Genomic DNA, 24,509 nt, shown 5'->3' on the forward strand with positions numbered 1-24,509 from the left:
ATTTTAATAAAAATGCATTACTGTTTTATTTTTGAAAAACTTATACAAATATTGCTAACAATATATTTTACTAACAAAATAAAACTTAATTATTTGCATAAAATCGTAACTTCCAGTAGTTATGATTTGCAAATACTATAAAGTTAGATTCAACCAAACGTCCATTAAGTTTTCACCCTTCCTGCAACAAAAAGGAATATAGTACTACAAAAAACGAATATAAATAAAATAAAATAATTTCCAGGTAAACCCAAAATCTAAATCAAATATATCATATTACTTAAAATAGACAAATTTCAATTAATAATAATAATAAGATGTTATCATTTAAAACAAAATTAAATATGTTTTTAGTTCTTAAATTTTAATATAAAATTAAAATTAATTTGTTAAAAACTTTGAAATATTTTAATTTTCAAATTTTAAAAATAAAGGAATATAATTCTTCTAATTTATTTTCCTTAAAACGTAAACAAGTCAAATATTTAACATGAAACATTATATATAAATAAGTTAAATACTAATATAAAACGTATAACACTTAAATTTTTTTAGTAATAATTAATTTTTTAAAAAATATATTCATTAATTTTTAAAAATAGGAAACCAAGACGTATCAGCGTCAAAATTCGAGAACTCAAAACACATAATCTTTTAAAGTAAAAAATATAAAATACAATATAAAAATAAAATATTACATAAAAAAAGTTTAATATAAATTTAAATGTTTTTGGTATCTCTAACTTAAAATAAATTTATTTTTATTCTTTAAAAGGTAGTTCTGTCAATTATATACTCCGAATTTTTCTTCACGTGATTAAAAATTACACATTATTTATGACAACATATTCGATTTTATCACTAAATATCCAAACATGTTTAATTTTCCTCCCAACTTATTCATTTGAAGAGAATCCGAGGACAGAAAATAATCTTTTTTCTCCGAGGTGCATAAACTAAAACATCATTTTAAAATTTGAAGGCTGAAAATTAAACTGAGACTAAATATATATTTAAACAACTAATATAAGTGACGATATTATGCTTTAAAAAATAATTTATACATATCTGTAAATCTTATTAAATGTTTATCTGAAAAATACTTGTACTAAACTTAAAAGACCGGTAAATTTTAGAATTAATGGCTCAATGCCGGGGCCGAAGTGATGATCACAAGGCCGAAGAAAAGACCTGTTGTTTAATTATTTTCAGAACTGCGTTCTCTGCGTGTAAACTGAATTTTATTAAATATTAGGAAAAGTTAATGTACAGATAAAAAATCTCTTTCAAAATTTGTCTTAAATAGCCTTCATTATATTCAACAATTTTCTTTCTTTTATATGATAAGAAGAAAATAAGGGATAAAACCATCAATTCAGATACTAAATCTAAATTGAAATTGAATTCACTATACCGAAGATTTTGAAATTGAATCAGTTTTACTTTAAACAGATTTCTGAAAAAGAAAAGAAAAAGAAAAATATATATACTTAATAAATAAAGTCTAATTCCTAAAATTAGTTGTTCTAAACATATTCTAAATAACATTGCTTCACATAAAATGAGAGTAAGTCATAATCAAAACCAAAGTAATGCCCCGTTTTCTTCACTGCTCTTAATTCGCCAGATACGAGGGCTCTGCATCACCGCACAAACAAGTTCAAAATTCAGTAGAAAAGGACGCAAATAGTAACTAGACACCAAAAACGGTGAGGGAACACAGTTATCATTACATAATTAAAATCACGACCTTCTAACGCATCTATGATTCACCTTTGCGTAGCATATACAACCTAATGCATACTACACTACCTAATGGTGTACCTGGATATCAGGACGATGTGCATAATAAGTCCAGTCCACAATCTAACAAAAGCCAGAACTTTTGAATGGTTATGGCCAAGATAGTGACAGCAGGAGTGAAGGATACTTCATCAGAAAGTCATCAACTGATTTGACGTAATGACTGTTTCAGTTTTCTGACGAGTAAAATCCATTGGGGAAATACAGATAAAACATTCTTTAGCTCAGTCAGCTCTTAATCTCAAGATTTCCTTAGCTGTTCTGCGCCGGAAGTACGACATGTGTTCCTACCATTAGAATTATGGGAAGATGAATTCAATTCAGAAACCACATGAAAAAAATAGTTACAAAAAAACGCCTTCCTCAGTCAGTATATGGAGGCCTAACTTAAAGAGTAATTCGTTAGTTCATTTTAGAATGTTCCGTTGGGCTAGGAAACTTGGGTATTAAAACAGCTATTGGTCACACCATAGACAACATACAATTTTTAATCTTAAAAAGAAACTTCAAGTAATTTAGAAGATTTGAAAGTTGAAATGTTCTATTATGCAAAACTCTAGGCAGCAACGCAATATATCCTTTATAACAGTAAGAAAGTATTCCTTATCAAACAGGTGAGTGAAATGACTTACCAAATAAATCCATGGCTTCAGGAAAAAAAAAATTCAATGCTATAAAATGAACAGAAAACAAAGGCATGATTTTCTTACAGAAATAGAAAAGTATAATATCCAACCTGGTTGAAACACAGCTCCAAGTTTCTGCTATAGAAGTCAGCGTATTTGATCATAAAAACCCCACAATCATACCTGTTTAAATATTAAGTAGCATTTAGAAAACAATTCGCCCACAAACTACAGGAAATACTGTTCAGAGCTACAAAAGAATAGAATGAAAAGTGAGATTGTATTCGTAAAGTATTGACGTCTAAAAAATTTCTTATTTTAAGTCCTACCAAGCTCGCAGTTAAAGAAATTCTTTCCAATAGAGTGTAATAGAAGAACTTGGTTAGACTATTAAGAAAGTCTTTATCCAATGCTAAATAAACACCAATTTCTTAAAATAATCAAAATTTGTGATCTACATTTATATTGGGCAATTGACATGCCATCAAACTCTGGTGAACAAAAATCATACACAGTAATAAAACCACGACAAATGATCAGCATGACTACCTTCAGAGAAGAAAGAAAATTAAAACTTCCTGTAGTGAGCCCTTAGGACTAATTAATCCATACAAAGTCTTGATGATAAATAATAAACAAATTAATTGACAAAGAGTCAAAAAATAGATCTTCCGGTAAATTCAAAATTTATGGTCGATGCATAAAATCTATTTATGGTGAGTTTTCTTATAACCAATCAATGACAAGACAAACATTTATCCCTTTCATTTCCAGAGTAATTCCCTTTTCGAATATATTATATCTATACAATGATATTTCATTTTGAATCTAGAAATTGAAAGAATATATTAATTATATAAGGAAATCTGACCCAATAAGATATATATAATTCATCAGCAGTGGGAATTTACCACCGATTATTTTTTATTACAGAAGATATTTCTTCATTCTTATAGGGGGGAATGCTCAACTAATGATCTATTAAATGAATTGCAAAAGATAAGAAAACAAACCCATTCTGCTGCTCAGGAAGGTCTTCAACAAATTCTTTTTCCCAAGAACTTACATCAATATCTTTTCCAGTCTTGTCCTTTACTTCATCTACAATATAGCTAGCCTGGTAGACATCAATGATAAATATCAGAAATTGCCACACATAAATGCTAAGAAATCTACATATTTTCCCCGAGTTCCCATCTAATCAAGCCCTGTGAGGAACACGGACTTGTTCCCTAACGGTATTGTGAGTGATGACATAAATATATTTCTTCTAACCTTGAAAATGTTGTCTCAATAACTAAACGTCTAAAAACATTATACAATCCAGAGTCACACTCACGCACCTCATCAAAGCCAAATTCATTTTTTTTGTGTATCATATATTGAAGATCTCATGTTACCTAAAACTAGCTTATATCCAACATATTGAAGATCTCATGTTACCTAAAACTAATAAGATCATAAACACAACTAACGCAAAAAGTATATTGACAATATATGCAGAATGTCTAAATCCGTTGTCCAAAAGTTTAATGTTCAAATTCAAATACCAAGTCAACTTTCCGGCACACACATATTGGGGCCCTAATTATCGTTTGTTTTATAATTAGGTGGTTATTCCATTCCATATAGCTCTTGGTTGATTATATATATGTTGTAGGCTGCCTGAAATTACACTCTAGGCATTCAATGATTTGTTTTATCTATTTCCCTTTTTATCAATTTTGATTGTTTTGCTTCCTCAATCCTCATCCACCTAAATTTATTTTTAATGACCGGATTGAGGCATAACAGACACATGCATAATCTCTTGACATCACCACATGGCCTGGACAAACAAGATGTTCAACCCATCAAATTGAATTCTACGCATCATACCTAAGTTTTCTTAAATAACCTGGTATCAGCACTGTGAACAAATTTTTTAAGCCCTTTTGTCCCTCTGCACTTAGATAATTTTTTATTTTGGAATTTTGTAGTGAACTGAAATTAAAACAAGATTCTGGGAAGGTTCTAATTCAATTGAGAGCAATCCAAGTGCATCTTCATCTATTAAAAGTAGAAGTGAAAATGCTCCCAGGAACATTTATATTAATTGTAATGGGAAAAAAGTTAATGTAATTATTGCTCAAAGATTATGAGTAGAGGAATATTTAGATTCAAACATCATCTTGCCGGAAGTAGGGAGGAACCTTGTGTTTCTTTTTCTGATGAAATAAAAAATTTGATGATCAAAATAGTTGCAGAAGCTAAAGAAGCTTCGTTAAAGATGGTGATGGAGATGATGATGTCATTAGAGGATTAGACATAAACACTTGACATTTGAATTTATGTTTTACAATATTTGCATGAACTTATTTATTTCAAGTACTTTTAAGTTATATAATTTTGTGGACTTAATTAAATTAGGATGTTATTCATATAATTTTCGTTTTCATGTGAAGTAAACTCTTATAAGTTTAAGAGTCAAGTTTACTGGACTATCACAAGTTTATGCAAACTCTCGAATTTGACAACCTTGATTAAAAGTGTTAATGATTCTTGATTGACACCAACTCGCTGTCATCACTTCCAAAATATCCTTTTACAAGCAATAGGCAGATAGGAACACCAAACTTACAGTTAAACTTACCAGAACTTTCATCACATGGGTATCTACTCCTTTCAGTGAATCCAAGTACTGAAATTTCTTCTCTTTCTTATTGATAACAGCCAAGCACCAATGGATCTCTTTATGGATAGGAACAAAAATCTACAAAAAACAAATAAGGTAAAAGGTCAGCATAAAAACCAATTTTGATGATTATAGACGGGAAAATTTAATAATTCCTTCAATATAATTACTTTATCACATTCATGTAGACCATATCCCAGTTTCTTTTGGCTGGTCCATCTCCTCACAGATTTGAAATCATAACCATTCTTGCCACTTATTAACTGGTAAGTAGAATTCAGAAATAAAAACGTCAATGACAGATCAATATGACTAAATTGCAGATAAAACAAAAGATATAACATGCATGATGTTTCTATTTCTCCTGTTTATGGCATGGATAGGGGAGTCTTGTTTATAATATTGATATTGGTTTTTGTTAAAGATATTATTTGATTACATTAAATAGGGAGATATGATATGATTTGAGAAGGAAATATCTTACCAAATATTTCTCATTGTAGATATTAATTTTGTTCCTTATTATTGTAACTTTTCTTCTTTATAAATAAGAATACTCATGTATCTACTCAACACAAGGGATTCATTATATTCCTCGATTTCTCTCTTCTAACATGTTACCAGAGTACTACCATCCTCCATAACTTATTTTGTCACTAATTCTTTCACCAGTTTGTATCCAACTCGTAGATTCAACCACACACCCAACCCCAAAAAAACCACCAGGTTAATCCGAACTGGTAGAACCGTAGGGTAATAAAAAAATTTTAAACAACCATGGCAAAAACTCTGCCTATGTATCATCACATAGTCAGTCCCATGCGCAGATAAAGGATTTGAGTCAAGCAGTTGACAACCAACATAACTTTATTGACAGTGAATTTGTCTTCGTCTCTTTTATATGTAAATATGTTATGTTTTATTATTGATCATGAATCTTATGACTCGTGATTCGGAAAATGGGCTTTCAGGTTCACAATTTGTATCCGTATTAAACTATTGTGTTTCCAATGGAAAACATTTTAAGACATTCTTAGAAACCTTTTTCATTACTTTTACTTTCCATGGAAGAAATGAGCCCCAAAATAAATCTACAAAACATGCCCTGGAGGATTAAAATAAAGCACAGTCGAAAGATACATGTGTTTGCAAGCATTATTCAGTTTATATGGATAGTAGAAGCCTACTACCTTCTTGTAGAAAAAGGTATTGAAAAAATGACAGTTCAGAAACTTCTGGGGCTCTCTTCTCTCCCTTTCTTTTAGCAATTCAAGGTACAAATTTATTACCTGGAAATGTAAAGGTATAAGATCACTGAATTTCAAATCATTGACATTGATATTTTAAGTCAGATATTAACTTTCTTCTCTTCTACAACAATTCAACATAGTTTAAAGAAACAATAAGAAAACAAGGTAACCTCGTCATTTAACCATGCACCCGGTCTAAGGCATTGAAATTTTTCTCGTGAGACCTCAATGCAAGATTTCTCATGGGCAACCAAGATCTTCCTCCTGTAAAAGTAGGCCCTCAATAAGATAAGGTACAGCTTAAGCCTTTGTCAATTGCTTATAGCAAAAAATTCAAAAAATACCTGTTGGCAGAAAAGGCACGTGTAACCTCAACTTCTTCCTCTTCAGTAAGAGGAATAAAAGGTTCAAATGGCACTTCCTGAAAGCCATATTAAGTTTTTATCAACTGCACTAACATTTACAGTTTCGTATGGCTTAATAACATAGTGGCACATTTCAATACATCATTCATAAATTCATAAATGTTGAACAAAACAAAAGAGGAAAGCATACACCTAAGCAATAATTAAAGCCTCAGGCAAAATATAGAAACACAGGGCAGTTAACAAGTCTTTACCTGTACTAGTTCCTTCTTCGGGCGCAACAATTCAAATGTGGATCTACGCTTCTCGTTAAGCTTAATTTCAGCCGACAGCCTCTTAAGCGTATCCGAGCGCTTGTCAACAGCCTCAAGCAACTTCTTGTAAGCATGAACATCCGAAAGATCACGCTCGGGAGTTAAAGACAGAGTGCCGAACATCTTCACAGCATTAACAACATTCAAATCGCCGTTAGTCAACTCCGAAACCACAGATGAAGTTGACAGCTGCTGAGGACCGCCACGCACATCCTTAGCTTTCAAATCCTTCACTTCAGTCACAACCAAATCACCCTCTTGCCATTTGTGCTCCGTCACCACAGAGCGCATATCCCGTCCATCTTCCCTAAAACGAACCTCCTCCACACCTGAATCTTCGGAAACCATGCCCTTGGGACTACCATCATCCACTTCTATCACCTCCTTACCTTTTTCCCCAAACCTAATGCTAGCTAACGCTGAATTCTTCGCCCTTTCGTAATTTTCACTCAGCGTGTTGCCCATATCATTAACAATCTCTTCCTTGCGATCATAATAACTACTACTGGCATTCAAGCTCGATTTCATTCTATTAAAGGTAGGAAAATCAAACTTACGGGATCTACACGGCGCGTGAACCTCCCTACGCCCCAGTGGCTTGGCTTCAGGATATTTGGAAATTCTGGAAACGATACTACTCGAGGATAACACAGTGTGCGGGTGGTTGCCGGATGTTGCCGACAGTCTGAGCCTTTTGGAATTGGGAGATGGAAGGTGGTGACCCACGGAGAGCCAATGCTGGCGGCGCTTGCCGTTGCTAGTTACGACGGCCATCGGAGAACAAGCATGTCCAGTGGGGGTTGGGAGAATTGGGGATTGGCCGAAACCCTGGAGGAAAAAGGAAATGAAGAGAAACGTTGCCTTAGGGTTTATGAGAGCGGCATAGAAGAGAGTGAGAAGGTGGAATTGAGAAATGAGGTAAACGGAATTGGGTGGAAGAGTTTGAGCGCGAGAAATTGAAAGGTGAAAGGTATGAAGAGATGAGAAGAGAAATTGGAGTGGGGAGTGAAAGATGGTCTGGATCTGTGGGTGATTGGCGATTCACCTCCGCCGCCTGTTCCGCCGAGGATGACCTTTTCTCTTTCTTCTCTTTTTCGCCGCACAAACAACAACTTTCTTCCCAGATTTTACCCTTTAATTAAATATTTATCTCTTTTATCTTCCACAAGTTAACTTTAATCTATATGAAGACCCACTTAGAATCAAGTCAATGATATTTATTTTGACATTTTTTTTAATTATTCTGCCCCAGTCTGATTTTTTTATTAAGCTTAAAATGCATCAGTATAATAAATATATATATATATATATATAATATTATAAAAAATCTAGATTAAATTTTTTTTTCTTAGAATTAATCGATAAAATGGCTCCCTCAAAATATATATATGACTGAAAAAATTAATGCTATTATATAGAGTGATGAAGAAAATAGTTCCATGCATACTCTACATACACAAATTTATCAAAAATTACTGGTTTTACCACTTGGCTATTAAACTATGTATTAGTAAAAAGTTCGTAAATTAAGAGTTTTTTTTTTTTTACAAATACATAATTGTAAAAAGAAAAAAAAATCAAGTTCTTCAAATTAAAAATAATTTATATAGAAATTAATTTATAAAAATATCTGTTATGTGGTTTTTCTAAAATAAAAAAAAATGTTTGAGAGACTTGATGGAGTTACACTACATGACCAAAGAGAGGGACAAGAGTAAAAATATCTAATTTTAATTATAATAAATAAAAAGGCGCATTATATAGTAAAAGTATTTAAGTAGATTTATTGTTTTGTAACTTACAATATGTTTTATGTACTCACCCAGTTAATGTTAATTTGAGGTAACAGTAACATTCCTTTTAAAGCATTTTAAAAGCATCAAAGATTAAATGAATTAAATTATTTGAAAGATAAAATATTAATGTAAATAAATTTATCATAGTTATCTATGATTACATAAAGAGGATATGCATGTCTTGTGTTGATTTTCTAATTTTACCTTTTTATTATTATTTTTTAAATTTAAATAATTCATGATAAAAAACTATTTTTCAGTATTATAATTTTAGTAATTACTTTTTTGATTTAAATAATTACTCATTATAAAATAATAATTTATTCTTTTATCATTTTAATAATTACTCATAATGAAAAATATTTACAGAATATTACTTATAATATTTTTTATTACAAAAACTAAAATTTAATTTACTTTATCTATAGTTATATTTTCAATTATATATTTATAATTATACATACCTTTTGTTTTTCTAATTATATCCTTTTAATTATTATTTTTAAAATTTAAATGAGTTATAAATATTTAAAAATATGTACAAATAGGCAATAGTATCTGTATTTATGCATATATTATTAAGAAGACCATCTATAATAAAAGTTGATCGGTATAATTAAGAATATTTAAATTATACATATATTATTAGAAGTATTGTTATTTATCTAGTTTTGTATCATATATTTAATATTATAGGATATAAAAAGAATCTCCACTAAGTGTATTCATTATGTTTCTTAATATGTATAAGTCATCTATGAAGATAAGATTTCATGTCAATATTTTTTTCCTCAATTATTTAAATGTGTTTTTGTGAGATATCATCACTTTAAAAATAGACATTGATGTCTCTCTTATTCTATAGGTATTCTATGTCTACTAACATATATTTTTTTAGTTTGTTTCATATTATGCAACAATTGACGTATGTAATTATTTTTCAACCATTGTCAATATGATATATATATATATATATATATATATATATATATATATATATATATATATATATATATATATATATATATATCTCTTTTCTATTGTAGTTATTCACCAGCGGACTTTGTTTTCAACTTAACATAAAAAATACATTTATATAATGTAAGTTTAGATGAAGAAGTTTATAATCTTAGAAACATGTGATTGTATTAAAGTTTATAATACTTTGTTTTCAATTTATAATATTATCTTAGAAACATGTGATTGTATCACATCTTAATTTTTTGTTTGATTTTTACTGTTTTTTCTCTACTCTATTTTTAAAATGATTGATTTTGATATTTTAAAATATATCAATAGTTTTATAATATATCAATATTAATGTATTTTCGCAACACAACACCCAAAACCCCTCCGCGAATTCAATTTCAGTTTCATCTCGAGGTCTTCTTTTCTTTCTCATAGTTTAACAAAACTGAAAAGTAAAAATATTCAGATAATAATTAACCGTTTACACCGAATAAACTTTTAATAACTAATGACTTGTGATGGTTAGTTTGTCATATATAGTTAGGGAAGGACAGATGAGTTTGCATCAAATAAAATTTAATAACTAATAACTTATCACATTTAATGAGGAAGGATCACTACATCGAATGAAATATAATAGTTAATAACTTGTCAAAGTTAGTGAAGAATAGGCAAGAAACAAACTAAATTATTCGGAGGTTACTGAATACTTACGTGTAAATTTTTGGATTTGGGGATTTTTGCATAAATATTAAATTAATTTTGTTTACACATAAGTCAAACATATAATTTAAGTAACTCGTTTTTTACAATTGCGATTATTTACATATTGAAAGCTAAAGGAGGAGCAGTATGATCTTTTGAAGATCTTAACTTCATGTATGTTTGAATTTTTTTTGGGAAAAGTAACTGAGTTAAAGTCTATAAAAATTTGTTATAAATTAATTGAAATTTGAGATCAAATTTGTTGGTTAAAACTTTGGTCTCATATTTATACTGAAATCTTAATTTTGTCATCATATTCTGAATAGTCTCATTTAGTTTTTTTTTAAAAATATGTAACAAATAAACCCAAATTGTTAAGATTATGTAAATAGTTAACATAATGCACAGTGGGTATGGTGATGTGAATTATTTTATTAAATGGAATTATATATTGGTTAATTGCACAACTTTATTAGCACAAGAATGGGGGATTTGGTGCACAATGACCATGGTTAATTTGGGATTTGAAGACCAATAGAAAACTAACAGACGAATACAACTAGGGATTTGGAAACCTTAATGAAAGAAGTAAAGAATGATATTTTCAACCGACATTTAATATTCATCGGTGATCGAATGTTGATAGGAGTTAAGGTGAGTTTAATTTGGTGGGTGGTTGGGTGTTGCGTTTATGAAAAAGGGAAAAAATACAAGTAATCATAAGATATAGAGGTACAATGCAGGAATTGGGAAAAAATTGGAAATCCCTCAAGATGTCAAGTATTGACAAGGGAGAGGGCTTCAATTAAGTCTTGGGGTTTAATAAATTTGTTTGTTGTTTATTTGAGTGGATTTGAAGGTAAGTGAGAGTGGATTTGGAAATAAATTTTTTTAATCTGTCAAATTCTACATTAATTCTCACAAATGTTGCTTCCAAATTCACTCTCACTTACCTCCAAATTCATTCAAATAAACAACAAAAAAATGTATATTTAAATTCACTCAATCATTCTCTCCCAAATCCATTTAAGTGAACAAAGGGTCAGGTTTTATTTCACAATACCTAAACATGCAAAACTCACAATAGTAAAACATCATCCAATTTCAAATTTTCAAGAGAAAACGAAAGAAAAAAAAAACCTATGAATGCTAACAATTAACTAGTTGAGAAAATGGACATTCGTTCTGCAATGAGAAAATAAACCAATCTTTAAAGGTTAGGATAAAGAAACCAATCACTTAAAAGGGATGAGTGAACATAAAAATTACTGAAATTATTCAACCACATAACACGTCATTTACTAAATATTATAGTTTATTACGTTTTGACGTTGTTTATGTCAAATTAACAAAAAAGATTTATTTACTGCACATTTAAAAAAAAATTCAATCGAGACTACTTAAAATCTTGTAATCAAATTAAAATTCTAGTATAAAAATGAGGTTTTAACCAATTTTGTTTGCTAGAATTGAATAAAATTTTTTAATTTGAATTAAACTCAATTTGGGTTTTTGTTTTAAAGTAATTAAAACTTAAGGTGAATTTGATTTACCATATTTGAACCAAAAAAGAAAACATATCAACACAAAGTTAGTGTTCAATGAAAAGATGTTTAGTATTTTGTTAAGTGAAATCCAAACAAGTCATCCTTTATCATAGTCGGAAGACAATGGTTATTGTTAGTCCGTAGACAAAATAAATAGACATTACAAAAAAGACCCATTTTATTTTTACAGGAAAAAAGGACATCTAATACTGCAAACATCTTGATGTGTTGCTTGCTTATACGAAGAAAGAGAAAGCAATGCTAAATGGTGTATAGTACAATGATCCCATGCTATTCATACAATGGCACACAGCTTCACAGTTCTCAATATTTATCATGTACAATGAAGCTTTCACCATCGTCCGTCTCCTAACACCAACACGGGAGAAAAAAGGTTAACGTTTTACAAAAGAAAAGGCTGACCAGTAATTTTCCTATCACAACAAACAGCCATTCGCGTTTTCAGCTATGGAGTGCAAGAGCTTTATGCCTGTACTGTTTTCATACAAGCTGCACTACAGCAATTACCCTTAGGGCACCGTTTTGGAGAAGATCGGCAAGCTCATCAAATAGCAGAGCAGTTCGCCAACCCCATCCCTTGGGATATTTAGGTAGAAGTGTGCCTGTTTGTTTAAAGCTTCCAAACACCATCATTTCCCTCTTGGATGGGACAGACAACTGAATGAGAAAAACAGGACAATCCCAGAATAGTTAATCAAAATGGTAGAAAGTCATGAAGCACCAGAATATCAATGTGTTATTCATGACTGATATTACCTGGTAGCGTGCAGTCACCTTTTCACGTGAGTCAACATACATGTGCACCTGATAATGCATTTCAAAGATATGAAAGTCAGATATAGCATCTAATTGAAGATCTATAATTGAAGCCACGGGGAAATCAGCTAGTAAGTATACTACATGTCAGGCCATATAATCAATCGTTTAAAAACAAAACGAAATATAAAGACATTAAACTACTGCTAAAGGCATTAAGCTTTTCAAGATTAACAGCATAATCTAATTCCAATCTATATTTAGGCCCAACTCATTCAAATACTAAAAACTGATCAGCTAACCTTTCTATGTATATCGGTTATCTCTGCTTTTCGACGATGAAGAAACAGCCCTGCATTGGCATTGAAAATAAGCTTCCAGACAGACAAAAGATATTCTTTATTTAATATTAATACGCCTCCCTAAGGTAAGAATTTTGATGTATTAAAGCATTACCAAGGGTTCGCCGTCCCTGGGGGTCTTCATCATTAAAAGCTTGTACACTGACCTGATGATTCAAACAAACAAATTTTATTCATACCAGGACATGCAAAATCATATTAAACGAATATGAAGATGAATTCACGTCCATGTACCTTCCACAAAGAACCAGCGTAGAAAACTTCTGTAGAATGCTTGACCTGACCATCACCAAGCCTATGCACATCCTCAAAACGTACACTGCAAAATCAGTAGAAATTTACAGAGCATTTACATAAATTGATGAAACTAAGTGCCCAGGAATTTGGGAACCTTGAAGATAGAAAAACACAAACATGGAGCGTGGGAAGCAAACCAACATGAATGTTATATGACAAAAAAACTGAAAAAGAAAAAATAGAAATAATAAAAACTGCAAGAGGTCCCCCCTAAAGCCAACCCAGATTACAAGATACCTTCCATGGATTCAGGAAATATCATACATCATAAAATTTTAGACACATCAAAATCCAATTTAAAAGAAACATCAATCTGAAAAAGTCAAGAAAAAATATCACTCAAGAGCAAGTATGTATCAGTTCCCCTCATCAAAGCAGACAACTCAACTTCAGTTAGAGGTGATAATAGTATGAGGGACACATGACTGAAATGGAACATGGAGAAAGGAAGGAACTGTTAGGATACAGGGAGAAGAGAAATTAGTTAAGATAGTTCGAATATTCATGAGTTAGTTACATGAGGTGTTGAGGAGGTGAATTTTGTAGAGTGCACATTAGCTCTTTGTGAAGGGGAAGTCCTTGAAGGAGAGAGTGCTCTCCTATTTCTTGTTCTTTTCATTCTATTTAATAAAAACTTTTCTTTTCTCTCTCTTTTCAATTATTGATTCCTAACAAATTGGTCTGACCAAAGGTCTAAGGGAGACTTAGGAAGTCCTACAAAATAGCATCAACAACCAGGTTCTGGTAATGAAAGTATCCAAGGAAAAACGATTATCAGATCAAATTGACCCACCACAAGCTCATGGAAAGGGGAATATGCAAGCTGACCCACCACTATCAATATATACCTCATATATGTTAAAAATTGACAATGGTTGCAAAGTGGTTAACTTACCCAAAGCGAAAAGGGGGGAAATGGCTTAAAGGTGTTTTCATATCCAGTGATATGGAAGCACTGTTGACATTGTCCCATTCTATACCAATGGTATGTTCTGGTGTCTCTAACATCTGCATGGGGATACCACCAGTACTTGCATCTCCAGCATTACTTCCAGACATGCTGCTTTGCATGCCCATTTCATATCCCCTTTGTGTTAGCTCTGTATGTACATTTGTTCCATTACTCCCTCCAAGGCTTAACCCAACTACAGCTGTCAATCCATCACCAGACAGGTCTCCATTTGGGTCAGCACGTGTATCTGAATCATCATTGGCTGCAGACTGAGGATGGTTTCTGTTTCCAACACCTAATGGTACACGAGAAAAGACGAAACGTGTAGGATGTGAAGCAGATGCCGGAACAAAATTAGTTCCACGGCCAATACCTGCAAGCCCATCAATAGCACCTCTAACATGCACTCGTACAGGTCTAAAAAGGCCACTTCTTTCACCTGCAGAGGATTCAGCAACATATATATTTCCCACACTGCCAGGCATAATGTTCTGATTATGTTCTTGCAAGTAAGATCCAGATGTAGAAGCTCCATGTGAAAATGCAGATTGCTTCTGACAAGTACAATTCATGAGGGAGCAAACTTTGCAGGTATCAGCGGCAATTTCCTGTACTCTCTGACTAAGAAGCATCTAAGAAAGGGATAAAGTATAAAACACCAAAACAATAATGTCAACAACATTTCCCAACCAATAATCTCTGTACTAAGAATAGCAATTTCTGTACCAACTTCAATGACCTATATATTGAATGATTGATCAGCTAATATTACATTGTAACATTTAAATATTTCTGGGATAGAAGTTTATTGAGGCAGATATTAGGTTTGTTTTAGAGGCAAAACGAAAAGTATAAGTTGTTACTTTACAAACTTAGCTGTTTGTTTGCTTTAGAGGCATAATGAAAACTGTAACTTTAAATTATATAAGCATTTTTAAGATGGAAAATGCAAACTAATTTTAAAAGACATTAATCTCAGTCCAACCTGAAGCCAAAGACCATCATTTACAGCTTTGCAAGGGAAACCTAATTCTTCAAGTTGCTTTCTGACATTTAGAAGCGCATCAAAAGACATATTGCAATATAAAAGGGACCCCCCTTCAAATATATTGAAAAATGCATCATATTCATCTCCGTGATCTCTGTAGTTTGCTCTGGGGTGAGCTTTAAGCTGTCTTCTGCCAACAACTTGGCCATTCCATGAAAACAATGGTGTTCCATATCTTCCCCAATCACTGGACGTGAGCTCATTACAAGAATTTGATGAAAAACAATGTCTTGATGGGTCCCTAACAAACCAACTATTGTCCTCCAACTGGTAGCAAGGTCCTTCTTCCGACGGCCCTTCAATGACCACTCCAGGGGCTGCCATAGCAGTAGCTTCAGTACCAAGAGGCATGTTCACATAGCATGATGTTCTCATCACATCTTTATCAGGCATCGAATTACCCAATGTTGGTCCTTCCATGTCACCAGAATATCTTGGATTCAGGTTTGGTGTACGGACATATGAAGCTTGTTGAACCTGTTCATCGGAAACAGAAACACCATCATTGAAGTCTGCCACTGGATCTGCAAGCTCAACTAGAACACTTGAAGTGCTTGGGTCCTTTAGATCACTATTAAGATTCATTTTCCCAAGGTCAGTTTCCAACCTCTTAGTAGTGCAGCCATCAATTATACTTTTTCCCTTGCTGTTAATAGAATCAGCATGAATACCAGTAGCAGACTCAGAACCAGAAATTCCATGCGAAGGATGTTCAACCTTGCAATGAGCACGATTTGCCAGGAATGTGTGCAAAGCCAATTCAAACCTTTTTATAATGTTACAGAGAAGTGTTACACAGCTTACAAAGTGCAATCTGTAAACCACAAAACCCAAATAAAAAATTGGAACCACTTACCGTTTCTCTTCATTGGGTATCCATAGATCATTAGAAGTCAATAATGCATGTAATGTTTGCGATGAAAGTTTAGGAAGCACCTACAACAAGCAAATGTTTTAGTCCAACCTTATCCTCGTACTCATAGTAAACATATAATAAAAAAACAGAACAGTAAAAAATACAACACCAAGCACTTCTATTTGCCTCATTACCTCTTTCAATTCCATGCCACCACTTTGACAAAGGTAACCCCAGCAAGCAGTTCTAACACGCTCCCCATGAATGCCATAGTCTTGGTTCTCCGCAAACACCTAGCTTACAATCAATTATAAACCACTAATAACCAACCAAATATTTTTACAGTATTAAATTTCACAATGAGGCTATACAGTCATCTGGATCCTTGAACCTGATAAGCCAAGAAGTTTGAAGTCCACAGCTCAGATATAATGAAATCTGTACAAATTCCACACAAATCCTACACCAAATGAAACACACCAAATGAAATATATTGCAAAATTTAATAAGCAATAACTAAGAAGTCACCAACTTATCCTGTAAACATCATACCTGAAGGTCGAGAAAGGATGCAGCAGCAAGAACACGAAATGCATTATTATCATTAAGCTTAGGGTGGTGGCCGTATAGGTACGCCAAAGCCATTGCAATTGCCTCATCATTAACATTTTTATCATCAACATGCAGAGTCACAACAGGAGCACTGGCTTCTTTCCAAGGCCCGTGAAGCATGTTCCTAACAAAAGCGAATAACGCAATATATAACTGTAATCTTCTCAGACCGACAAAAATAAAAAGTTTATTCTTCTCAGATCAACAAAATAAAGAGCTAAATAGGTATATAGGATCAACGCAAAATCTTTTACTATCAATCAGAAATCATCCTCCTTAGTTTGGCTTTATTATAGTTATTATAAATTCCAATATAGTCACCATACATGACAAACTATGAAAGGATAAAAACTTTTTATTTACTACAAGTTACTATACAGAGTGTAGGTTCATAATTCACACAACAATCACAGTAAACCTACAATATAAAGTTATGTGCTAAGCAAAATAAAGCACAAAGTCTGGGAATCGAAAAATAAATAAAGTACGATAAATAAAATTCTTGTTTAAATTGTTTAAATAAATATCGCTCTGTGACCCTTGTTTTCTACAACTAAGAAAGAGAGAAACAATGAAACAATTGTTTTCTACAAAGGGAAGAAACACGACCAGTGAAACAAAAGAGAGAAAGATAGAGAGGATGATTTACCAACCATCATCGTCGCCCTCGTTTCAATTCCTCTTAAACCATCCCAAACAGATTGTTCAAGTGAATGTTAAAGTTGATGGATGTAGAGCAATTACAATCACAATCACAATAATAAAATAAAATAATTGAGTTAATCAGTTACCTGAAATAGGAACTGCGCGAAAGGATAAGCCGATGAAGGTGATAAGTGGAACCCATTGCATTGACGACGATGTCGGAAAAAGAACCCGAATTGAAGCCTTCGATTTGGACATGCTCGCAGAGGGAAGCGAGGTTGCAATCCACTCCGCGCAACTCTGCCGAGGCCCCATCGGAGTGCTGCGGCGGCGGAATGGCTGCGATTTTGGTTTTTGGATGCTCCCGATACTGAGGCTCTTCCATGTTGCACTGCACATCAAAAGCACACTCTCATTCTCAATAACAGTGTTGATCGATCCAACGGTTTTATTAGCGCGACGATTTCATTTTCACTGTTTTAATTATAATAATAATAATTACTATAATTATACTTATAATAACCTTTTTCTTCTTCCTCTGCCTTTTATGAATCTCTCCCAATTCAATTCACTGTCTTTGGGTCTTTGCAGATTCAGTGCACCACTTCTTATTGATCCAACCTTGTTTTTTGGATCATTGTAATAATGTTTTCTTTTTCTCTGTCTGAAAAGGGAAAGCTAGACCATTTTGCAACTTACTTTTCAACACAATACCAACTTACAAATAACACCATGGAAATCTAAATACATAGAAATAAGATTGAAAAAATTGAATACAAAGAAGAATATTACAAAATTTATTTTATTTTAAAATTGTACAAAATATTTTGTTTAAAATTAAAAAAAAAATACCACATTTTGAAAGATTTGGTTAGAATACAAATGTTTTTAAAATAGTTTTAATATTATTTTGAAAAGGTAATGGATTGTAAGAAAATTTGTGATTAATTTTTATAATTTAAATTTCAAAATAGTTATAATGTAATTAAAGTTCAATTTAAAAGGTATAACTTAATATATTGTAGTAATTTAATATTTCCCTGACAAATAATTATTAATAGTTAAGCTAGATAAATATTTTACATATTGTCTATATCATTATCTAAACATTTTTAAATAATTTTTTCTCTTTATAACGAAGCATATTATATTTACAAAATCTTAAAAAACAAAACTATTAACAGTGCTTATGTACACATATAATTTTCTTTCTTTTCAGTCTAGTTCTGCTTGTAATATCACAATTGATATATTAAACTATACACATATTACAATCATATATGTGTATTATGAAAATTTCTAACTTAAACCTAAGTTTGACGTAACCCATATTACTAAAGAAATTATATGACATTAAAAGGATGATGTGATCAATGATGAATCATAAATTTTCCATAACTGAAAAATATAAATTTTGACCCTGTAAAATTGCAATCAGCAAAATTTTTTTTTCTTCTATTTATAAATTTATATTAATGCTTAATTAGTACTTTTATTTCAATATCCAAATTATTTTTAAATATCTTTTTTAATTCAATTTTATTTAAAATCATGTTGGTTCTTTCTCTAAAATCATGTTGGTTCTTTCTTTAAATTCTTAACTTTTTATTATTATTTCAATGTTTTATAAAAATTAAATAAATGATATATCAAATATTCAATATAAAAATAATTTATTCAATATAAATATGTTGAAAGAAATAATAATTATATAAATATTAAACTATAATATCAAATAATAGTCAAAAGAGAATTAAATAATTATATAAAATAATAAATAAAATTTCATAATAATCAAATTTTCTATTAATTTTATAATTATTAATAAAACAAAATTAATATATATTAAAATATTTTTTAAAATTATGAAAGAAAACAAATATTCAGCTTTAAAAATATTTCAAATATTTACTTTCTTTCTCAATATTATAACAAAATATTTATTTTTCACATTAATAAAAGTTATAAATCATTAATTAAATAAGTGAAATCACACATAAACAACTTAAACTATTAATAAGTTGAATTTAGAAATAAATATTTCATTATTTTGAATTTATCACAGTAACATTAAATTATTTTATTATATTTATATAAAATTAAAACTTCTAATCCTTCCAATATCTATTATTTATGACATTTATTAAAAAAAAAAACTTCTAATGATTTTGTCGACAATTTTCACTTAAAGAATATCAATAATTGACAAATATTTATCTATTTTTCTTTTTTTTTCTTTGAATTTTTCAATAAAGTTTAAGTAAATGTATTTGAAACTAGTTAACCATAAAAGATTATATATCACGTTGCTGAAAAATATTATGATAGTTAGAGAAAAATATTTAAGATTACAATAAACGACAAATAAAAAAAAAACTTTGTTTCCATGATTAAGTAATCATATGGAACAATATCAGTGATACATAATTTGGTAATAGAAACTCATATCAATAACACAAAATAATTAGTTGAATGCAAAAAATCTTTAAAATTAGAAATAACTCAATTCCTGTCGTTGATGACATTGAATCAATGCAATAAAAAAATGTTTTATATAATTACTTAGATATTATTTAATGAGAACAATGTTCATAAGATAGTGAGTGTGTTGAAATTTTGACAATGAGTGTAGCTAATGACTAACATTATCTATCCTCTGAGTTTGATTAAATGAAAAATATGAATTAATTTGTAAAAATTCCAAGTAAACTTGTATTAAAAGTTGTATTTCTGTTTTTTTGTTATGAATATTAAAGTCGTAATGAAGTTCAACTACAATTGGAATTTATTCGATTGCAGATAAACATTTATCTCCCATAATAATTAATTATGATACTAAATTATGTTTTTCAATATTTCACAATTAATCAATTAGTCAAAAGAATAATAGACTATTTGAACTAAAATTGATTTTCATGATTTAACAGTGTTCAGAAACAATCTATAGTCATATACTTAACAGTGTTCAGAAACTTCAATGTGTAGAAACAAACACTCGTGAGGAGTAATGCTTTAATAAAATGTATTATTCTTGCAATCTGAATTTATTTCCAAAATTTCAGATTTGCATAACAACTACAGTATGAATCTCGGCACACCCCTCACCAACTCCCAATAACCCTATCAACTCTAAAAGTACGCACGGACACTTCCCTTTGGAAGACACGTGGATATTGAAACTAAAATACCCGGAAGAATTTCTAAAAGGAAGACCATCGAAATTCAATCAGTAAAAAGCATACTTCAACTCTTTGCCAGCAGTTAGCTCCATCAAGTCCAACTCCATGAAGTTCAACTTTTGACTCTGATAGTGAAACAGTGAAATTTCACCAAGTGTCCACGTATACCATGACCACCAATTGTGGTAGAGTTGCCGGTTCTTCAAGACCTCACCATGGACATTTACTGTGGGACTTGATAAAGTAACAGTCATATCAATGCGATGATACAGTTTGACCTTGTTCTATTATAGCACGCAGGGCCATCTCAACATCAACAAGTGGTTGCCCAGCATAGAGCTGAAGCTGCCTCTTTTTTACCACTACCACTTTCTTGGCATGAGATAGTATTTCTTCATTCAGTTCCTGCAAATTATTAGTGCACTTCAGGACAAGGTATGTATCAAACATGATTGTACATTTTACTGCTAACTATAGGTTCATACAACTGGCCGCTAAATGATCAATTCCAATTTTCATATGCCCGGTTTTGGATAGTAATGAGACACTTCAGTTATATGTTAGAACATGTAAGATCCTTACTTTAATTGACACTGGAACTGCATCAGCACTAAAAGATTCCAAATCTTCGAAAAAGGATTGCAATAGAAAACAGAAATTGTTGGCATCAGCACGATCCTCAAAAGCAACAGTAAAGGAATCATCACTCTGGTCCTGTTCATTAGATGTGAGCATTATGTTATAGAAACCTTCTGATCCATCCTTGGAATCTCTTCGCATGAGAATGACCTTCACAAATATAGATAGTGACTTTATAATCAGATGCAACTAGATACATATGGGACACGTATAATGACTAAATGATAGCTCAAGCAAACTTATACCAGTACCAAAAGAGTTCTACAGTGTATTTGCGTCCTACAACATGCAGGACAATGACTTTGTCAAAGATTTTAAGGATTAACTCATATAAACTAGTTGATATAAAGAGAAAATTTTACAGGTTTCACACACTTAACAATAATGAAGTTTTGAAGATTCATAATGATGAAGTGTTGGGTGTTACATAGAAAAATTAATATAGGAAGTTAGAACAGTCAACACAAACAATAGTGTTACCCATCAAAATTAAAACACAAATAATGTCTATAATATAAACACAAATGATAAATATAATAGAGAATCTAGTTCAGATTAACATGATAAATATAATGAGTTAAAGTGTTGCTTTAGAACAACGTGATGAGTTTCTCTCCCAAGATATGTCAATCAGTCTAGTGCAAAAAAGATTCACGAACTCGTGAACATTAAAAACTCCAAATATTTCAATTTAAAATATGAATGAATTTTATACGTTCTCACTGTATGTTTTTCCACCCTCGAGGAGCTATTTACAAGAAAAACAGCAACCAATGTCACAATGTGCGGCATTGTAACATAAACAAAATGATCACGTTAAAAACAATTTGTTCAGTTCCCAGATTTTTGTATAACGTTATAAAACTTAACAGAGTTGGATAGCAAACGCCAACGCGCAGGTATTGCTACTACAAAATTTAGGATTAAAAATTATGAAAAATATTGGGTGATTTACTTATTAAATTTTTAGTTTAAATTTTACATTACAAATATAAAATATTTTCTAATATTGGATAGACATATTATGCAACTGAAAAACAAGAAAACAGAAAGAAATTTTCTTGCACTCACAAACACATAACGGAGGTTCAGCCACCACAAATCAGTCTCTGTATCTGCTTGCTTAACTTTGAGTTTGATTCTGTTAGCTGGTGAACGTTTTTCAGTTAATCCATGTCTTGAACTGCCATTTACACTGTGCACACCATCCTTTTCAAAACTTATGCCTGTGTCCTGGTTTTCTTCCACAAAACCCTGAGAGTTTTGTGTACTCAAGTCTCTTGATTTTCTTGACTGTATTACTTCCATCGAAGACATCCCAGGAGCAGTTTCCCTGGCATCGCCTAAAAATATAGAAATTAACTCAAATTCTGCTACATATATCAACAACCAACCTACCTCTCACTGGCTTCTTCTTGGAACAAGTGAACAGCCAAAACCTAAAAAGAAAAATCTGTACATTCTTTGTTCTATTTATATAACATGCTAAATCATATAAAAATCTTACTGACTAAACTCATGTATAGCCAACAACTCGGGAAAATAAAAGGTATTTCCAAATGTGTCACTCCATCAAGCTATGCAAGAAAAACCGAATGTAGTGTTTAAGTATTCAGATAAACCATAGATATGAAAAACCATTTAGAAATAAGTTATGAATTGAACACATTACCATTGTCAGTCCTTCTAGTTTTATTTCCAACGTTTGTCTTCATATCTGGTGTCTCCATCTTCTCGTTCAAATTCTTCACATCATTTTGAATCACTTTGAAAGCGTCATCAACAAATCTTCCCCTTTCTTCCAAAGGAACACTAGAAACACTCTTCTGCTTATCAGCATCCTGATCATTCACTTGTTTATCTTCACTTAACATTTGCGCTTGATCAGAACCATCACTTCCATAATCTTGAGCTGTTTCCTCACCCGCTGAGCCCTTCTTTATTGCATCAGAAGCTTTCCAATTTCGGGTCCCTGGAAATCCCTTGGGAGTTTTTGTAGCCTTTGCAGAAGGGCTTCTAAATTTAAACTTCTTCTTAAACACCAATGCATCGTCTCCCTCATTCATATTCTTATTGACACCCCTATCCATTCCAGCAGCAAAATTCTCACTAGCATTCGTCTGTAACGCTTTGTTCATATCGTTAGCCCTAACATTTAACTTATTTAACCTATTCTGCAGGTTTATCAATCGCTCACTAATCTCTTTCTCAATATCATCTCTACGACTAGAAACAGCACGTTCATCGTCATCAATTTCAACATCTTCATCCTCCATATCCTCTTCCCCTTTCTTCTCCGATTCAAGTCGCCGCGCTTCCTTCGCCATTAGCCTAATTTCCTCGATTTGCTCCACAATTAAAAGTTGTTCCCCAGAAACATCATTAACCGGGAATGACACGGTCTTCCCATCCTCACTTTCCCTTCCATCAATCTCCAAATCTCCATATTGGCGCTTGTGCTTGTAATTCCCTATAGCCCAAACGGCGTAAATCGTCTGTAACACCAGACTCCCCAGAAAATACAAAGCCCCGTATTTGAAGATATCTTCCATGGAAACCTTCTCAAAAACACCATTCTCCCTCGCGGCAACCTCAGAAACCTGAAACTCTTTCATATTTTCAGATTCCCCGGCGAGCGTCTCGTTGGAGGGAATTTCCTCGCCGAGGTTGTTGTTTTCTTGTGGAATGGCGACAGGATATGGCGGCGTGGGCGAAGATAGAAGAGGGAGTGAAAGTGGGTAGGGTTTGGTTTGGGTTCTGAGAATTTTGGGGCGCAAATGGTTTTTCCTCTGCCGTTTTGAACAAACTGGAATACGACGAAGGGTTCGTCCGTTAGCGTGAGACGTCAGAAGAGACGAGAGTGCGTATTGCGCACTCGCCATTGGCACGAGGAAAGTGGAAGCTCGGTGAGATTTCGAAACCTCAGTGAGGATGCTTGTTGCTTAGGTCAGTTTCTTCCTCCATAAGAAGCAACAGGAGAAGGAGCTAAGCTCGCGTTCAGTTACAGTTGGTCTATACCGTTGAAGAATTCACCGTAATAATCGTTCCTGGTCTGACCCTGCCCTGAGTCCTGCTTGGGCCTGCTTTGGCCCA

General features: G+C 32.0%; 3 protein-coding genes across 5 annotated transcripts; all 3 read right to left on the minus strand.

The window, feature by feature from the left end:
* Positions 1 to 1,470: 1,470 nt before the first annotated feature.
* Positions 1,471 to 8,178, minus strand: LOC124839363 (ubiquitin-like-specific protease ESD4). Of its 3 annotated transcripts, XR_007028931.2 has the most exons (10): positions 6,973 to 8,177; positions 6,698 to 6,774; positions 6,524 to 6,617; positions 6,294 to 6,392; positions 5,274 to 5,366; positions 5,062 to 5,181; positions 3,443 to 3,546; positions 2,540 to 2,612; positions 1,825 to 2,090; positions 1,471 to 1,638 (listed from the first exon to the last, which is right to left on the minus strand). XR_007028931.2 is itself a non-coding variant. In XM_047315152.2 (9 exons), the coding sequence occupies exons 1-9, from the start codon at positions 7,804 to 7,806 to the stop codon at positions 2,028 to 2,030; spliced, it is 1,557 nt and encodes a 518-aa protein (XP_047171108.1). In that variant the 5' UTR covers positions 7,807 to 8,177; the 3' UTR covers positions 1,471 to 2,027. The 3 variants fall into 3 exon arrangements, 1 of the variants encoding a protein (XP_047171108.1); XR_015783932.1 differs by lacking the exon at positions 6,294 to 6,392 and having other exon boundaries at positions 6,973 to 8,178; XM_047315152.2 differs by having other exon boundaries at positions 1,471 to 2,090.
* Positions 8,179 to 12,203: 4,025 nt separating this feature from the next.
* Positions 12,204 to 18,272, minus strand: LOC124839364 (BTB/POZ domain-containing protein). Its single transcript, XM_047315154.2, has 13 exons — positions 18,122 to 18,272; positions 17,745 to 17,989; positions 16,894 to 17,077; positions 16,733 to 16,801; positions 16,536 to 16,634; positions 16,342 to 16,421; positions 15,423 to 16,251; positions 14,381 to 15,069; positions 13,423 to 13,507; positions 13,283 to 13,334; positions 13,129 to 13,178; positions 12,827 to 12,874; positions 12,204 to 12,727 (listed from the first exon to the last, which is right to left on the minus strand). Exons 2-13 carry the CDS (start codon positions 17,981 to 17,983, stop codon positions 12,551 to 12,553), a joined length of 2,601 nt encoding a protein of 866 aa, XP_047171110.2. The 5' UTR covers positions 17,984 to 17,989; positions 18,122 to 18,272; the 3' UTR covers positions 12,204 to 12,550.
* Positions 18,273 to 20,580: 2,308 nt separating this feature from the next.
* LOC124839365 (ABC subfamily C protein) lies at positions 20,581 to 24,427 on the minus strand. The gene is made up of 4 exons (XM_047315155.2): positions 23,089 to 24,427; positions 22,488 to 22,759; positions 21,360 to 21,566; positions 20,581 to 21,182 (listed from the first exon to the last, which is right to left on the minus strand). The coding sequence occupies exons 1-4, from the start codon at positions 24,296 to 24,298 to the stop codon at positions 21,033 to 21,035; spliced, it is 1,839 nt and encodes a 612-aa protein (XP_047171111.2). The 5' UTR covers positions 24,299 to 24,427; the 3' UTR covers positions 20,581 to 21,032.
* Positions 24,428 to 24,509: the final 82 nt, after the last annotated feature.

This window comes from Vigna umbellata, chromosome 1, assembly GCF_029865625.1.
Source record: "Vigna umbellata cultivar VRB3 chromosome 1, Vumbellata_1.0, whole genome shotgun sequence".
In the NCBI taxonomy this organism is placed as follows: domain Eukaryota; kingdom Viridiplantae; phylum Streptophyta; class Magnoliopsida; order Fabales; family Fabaceae; genus Vigna; species Vigna umbellata.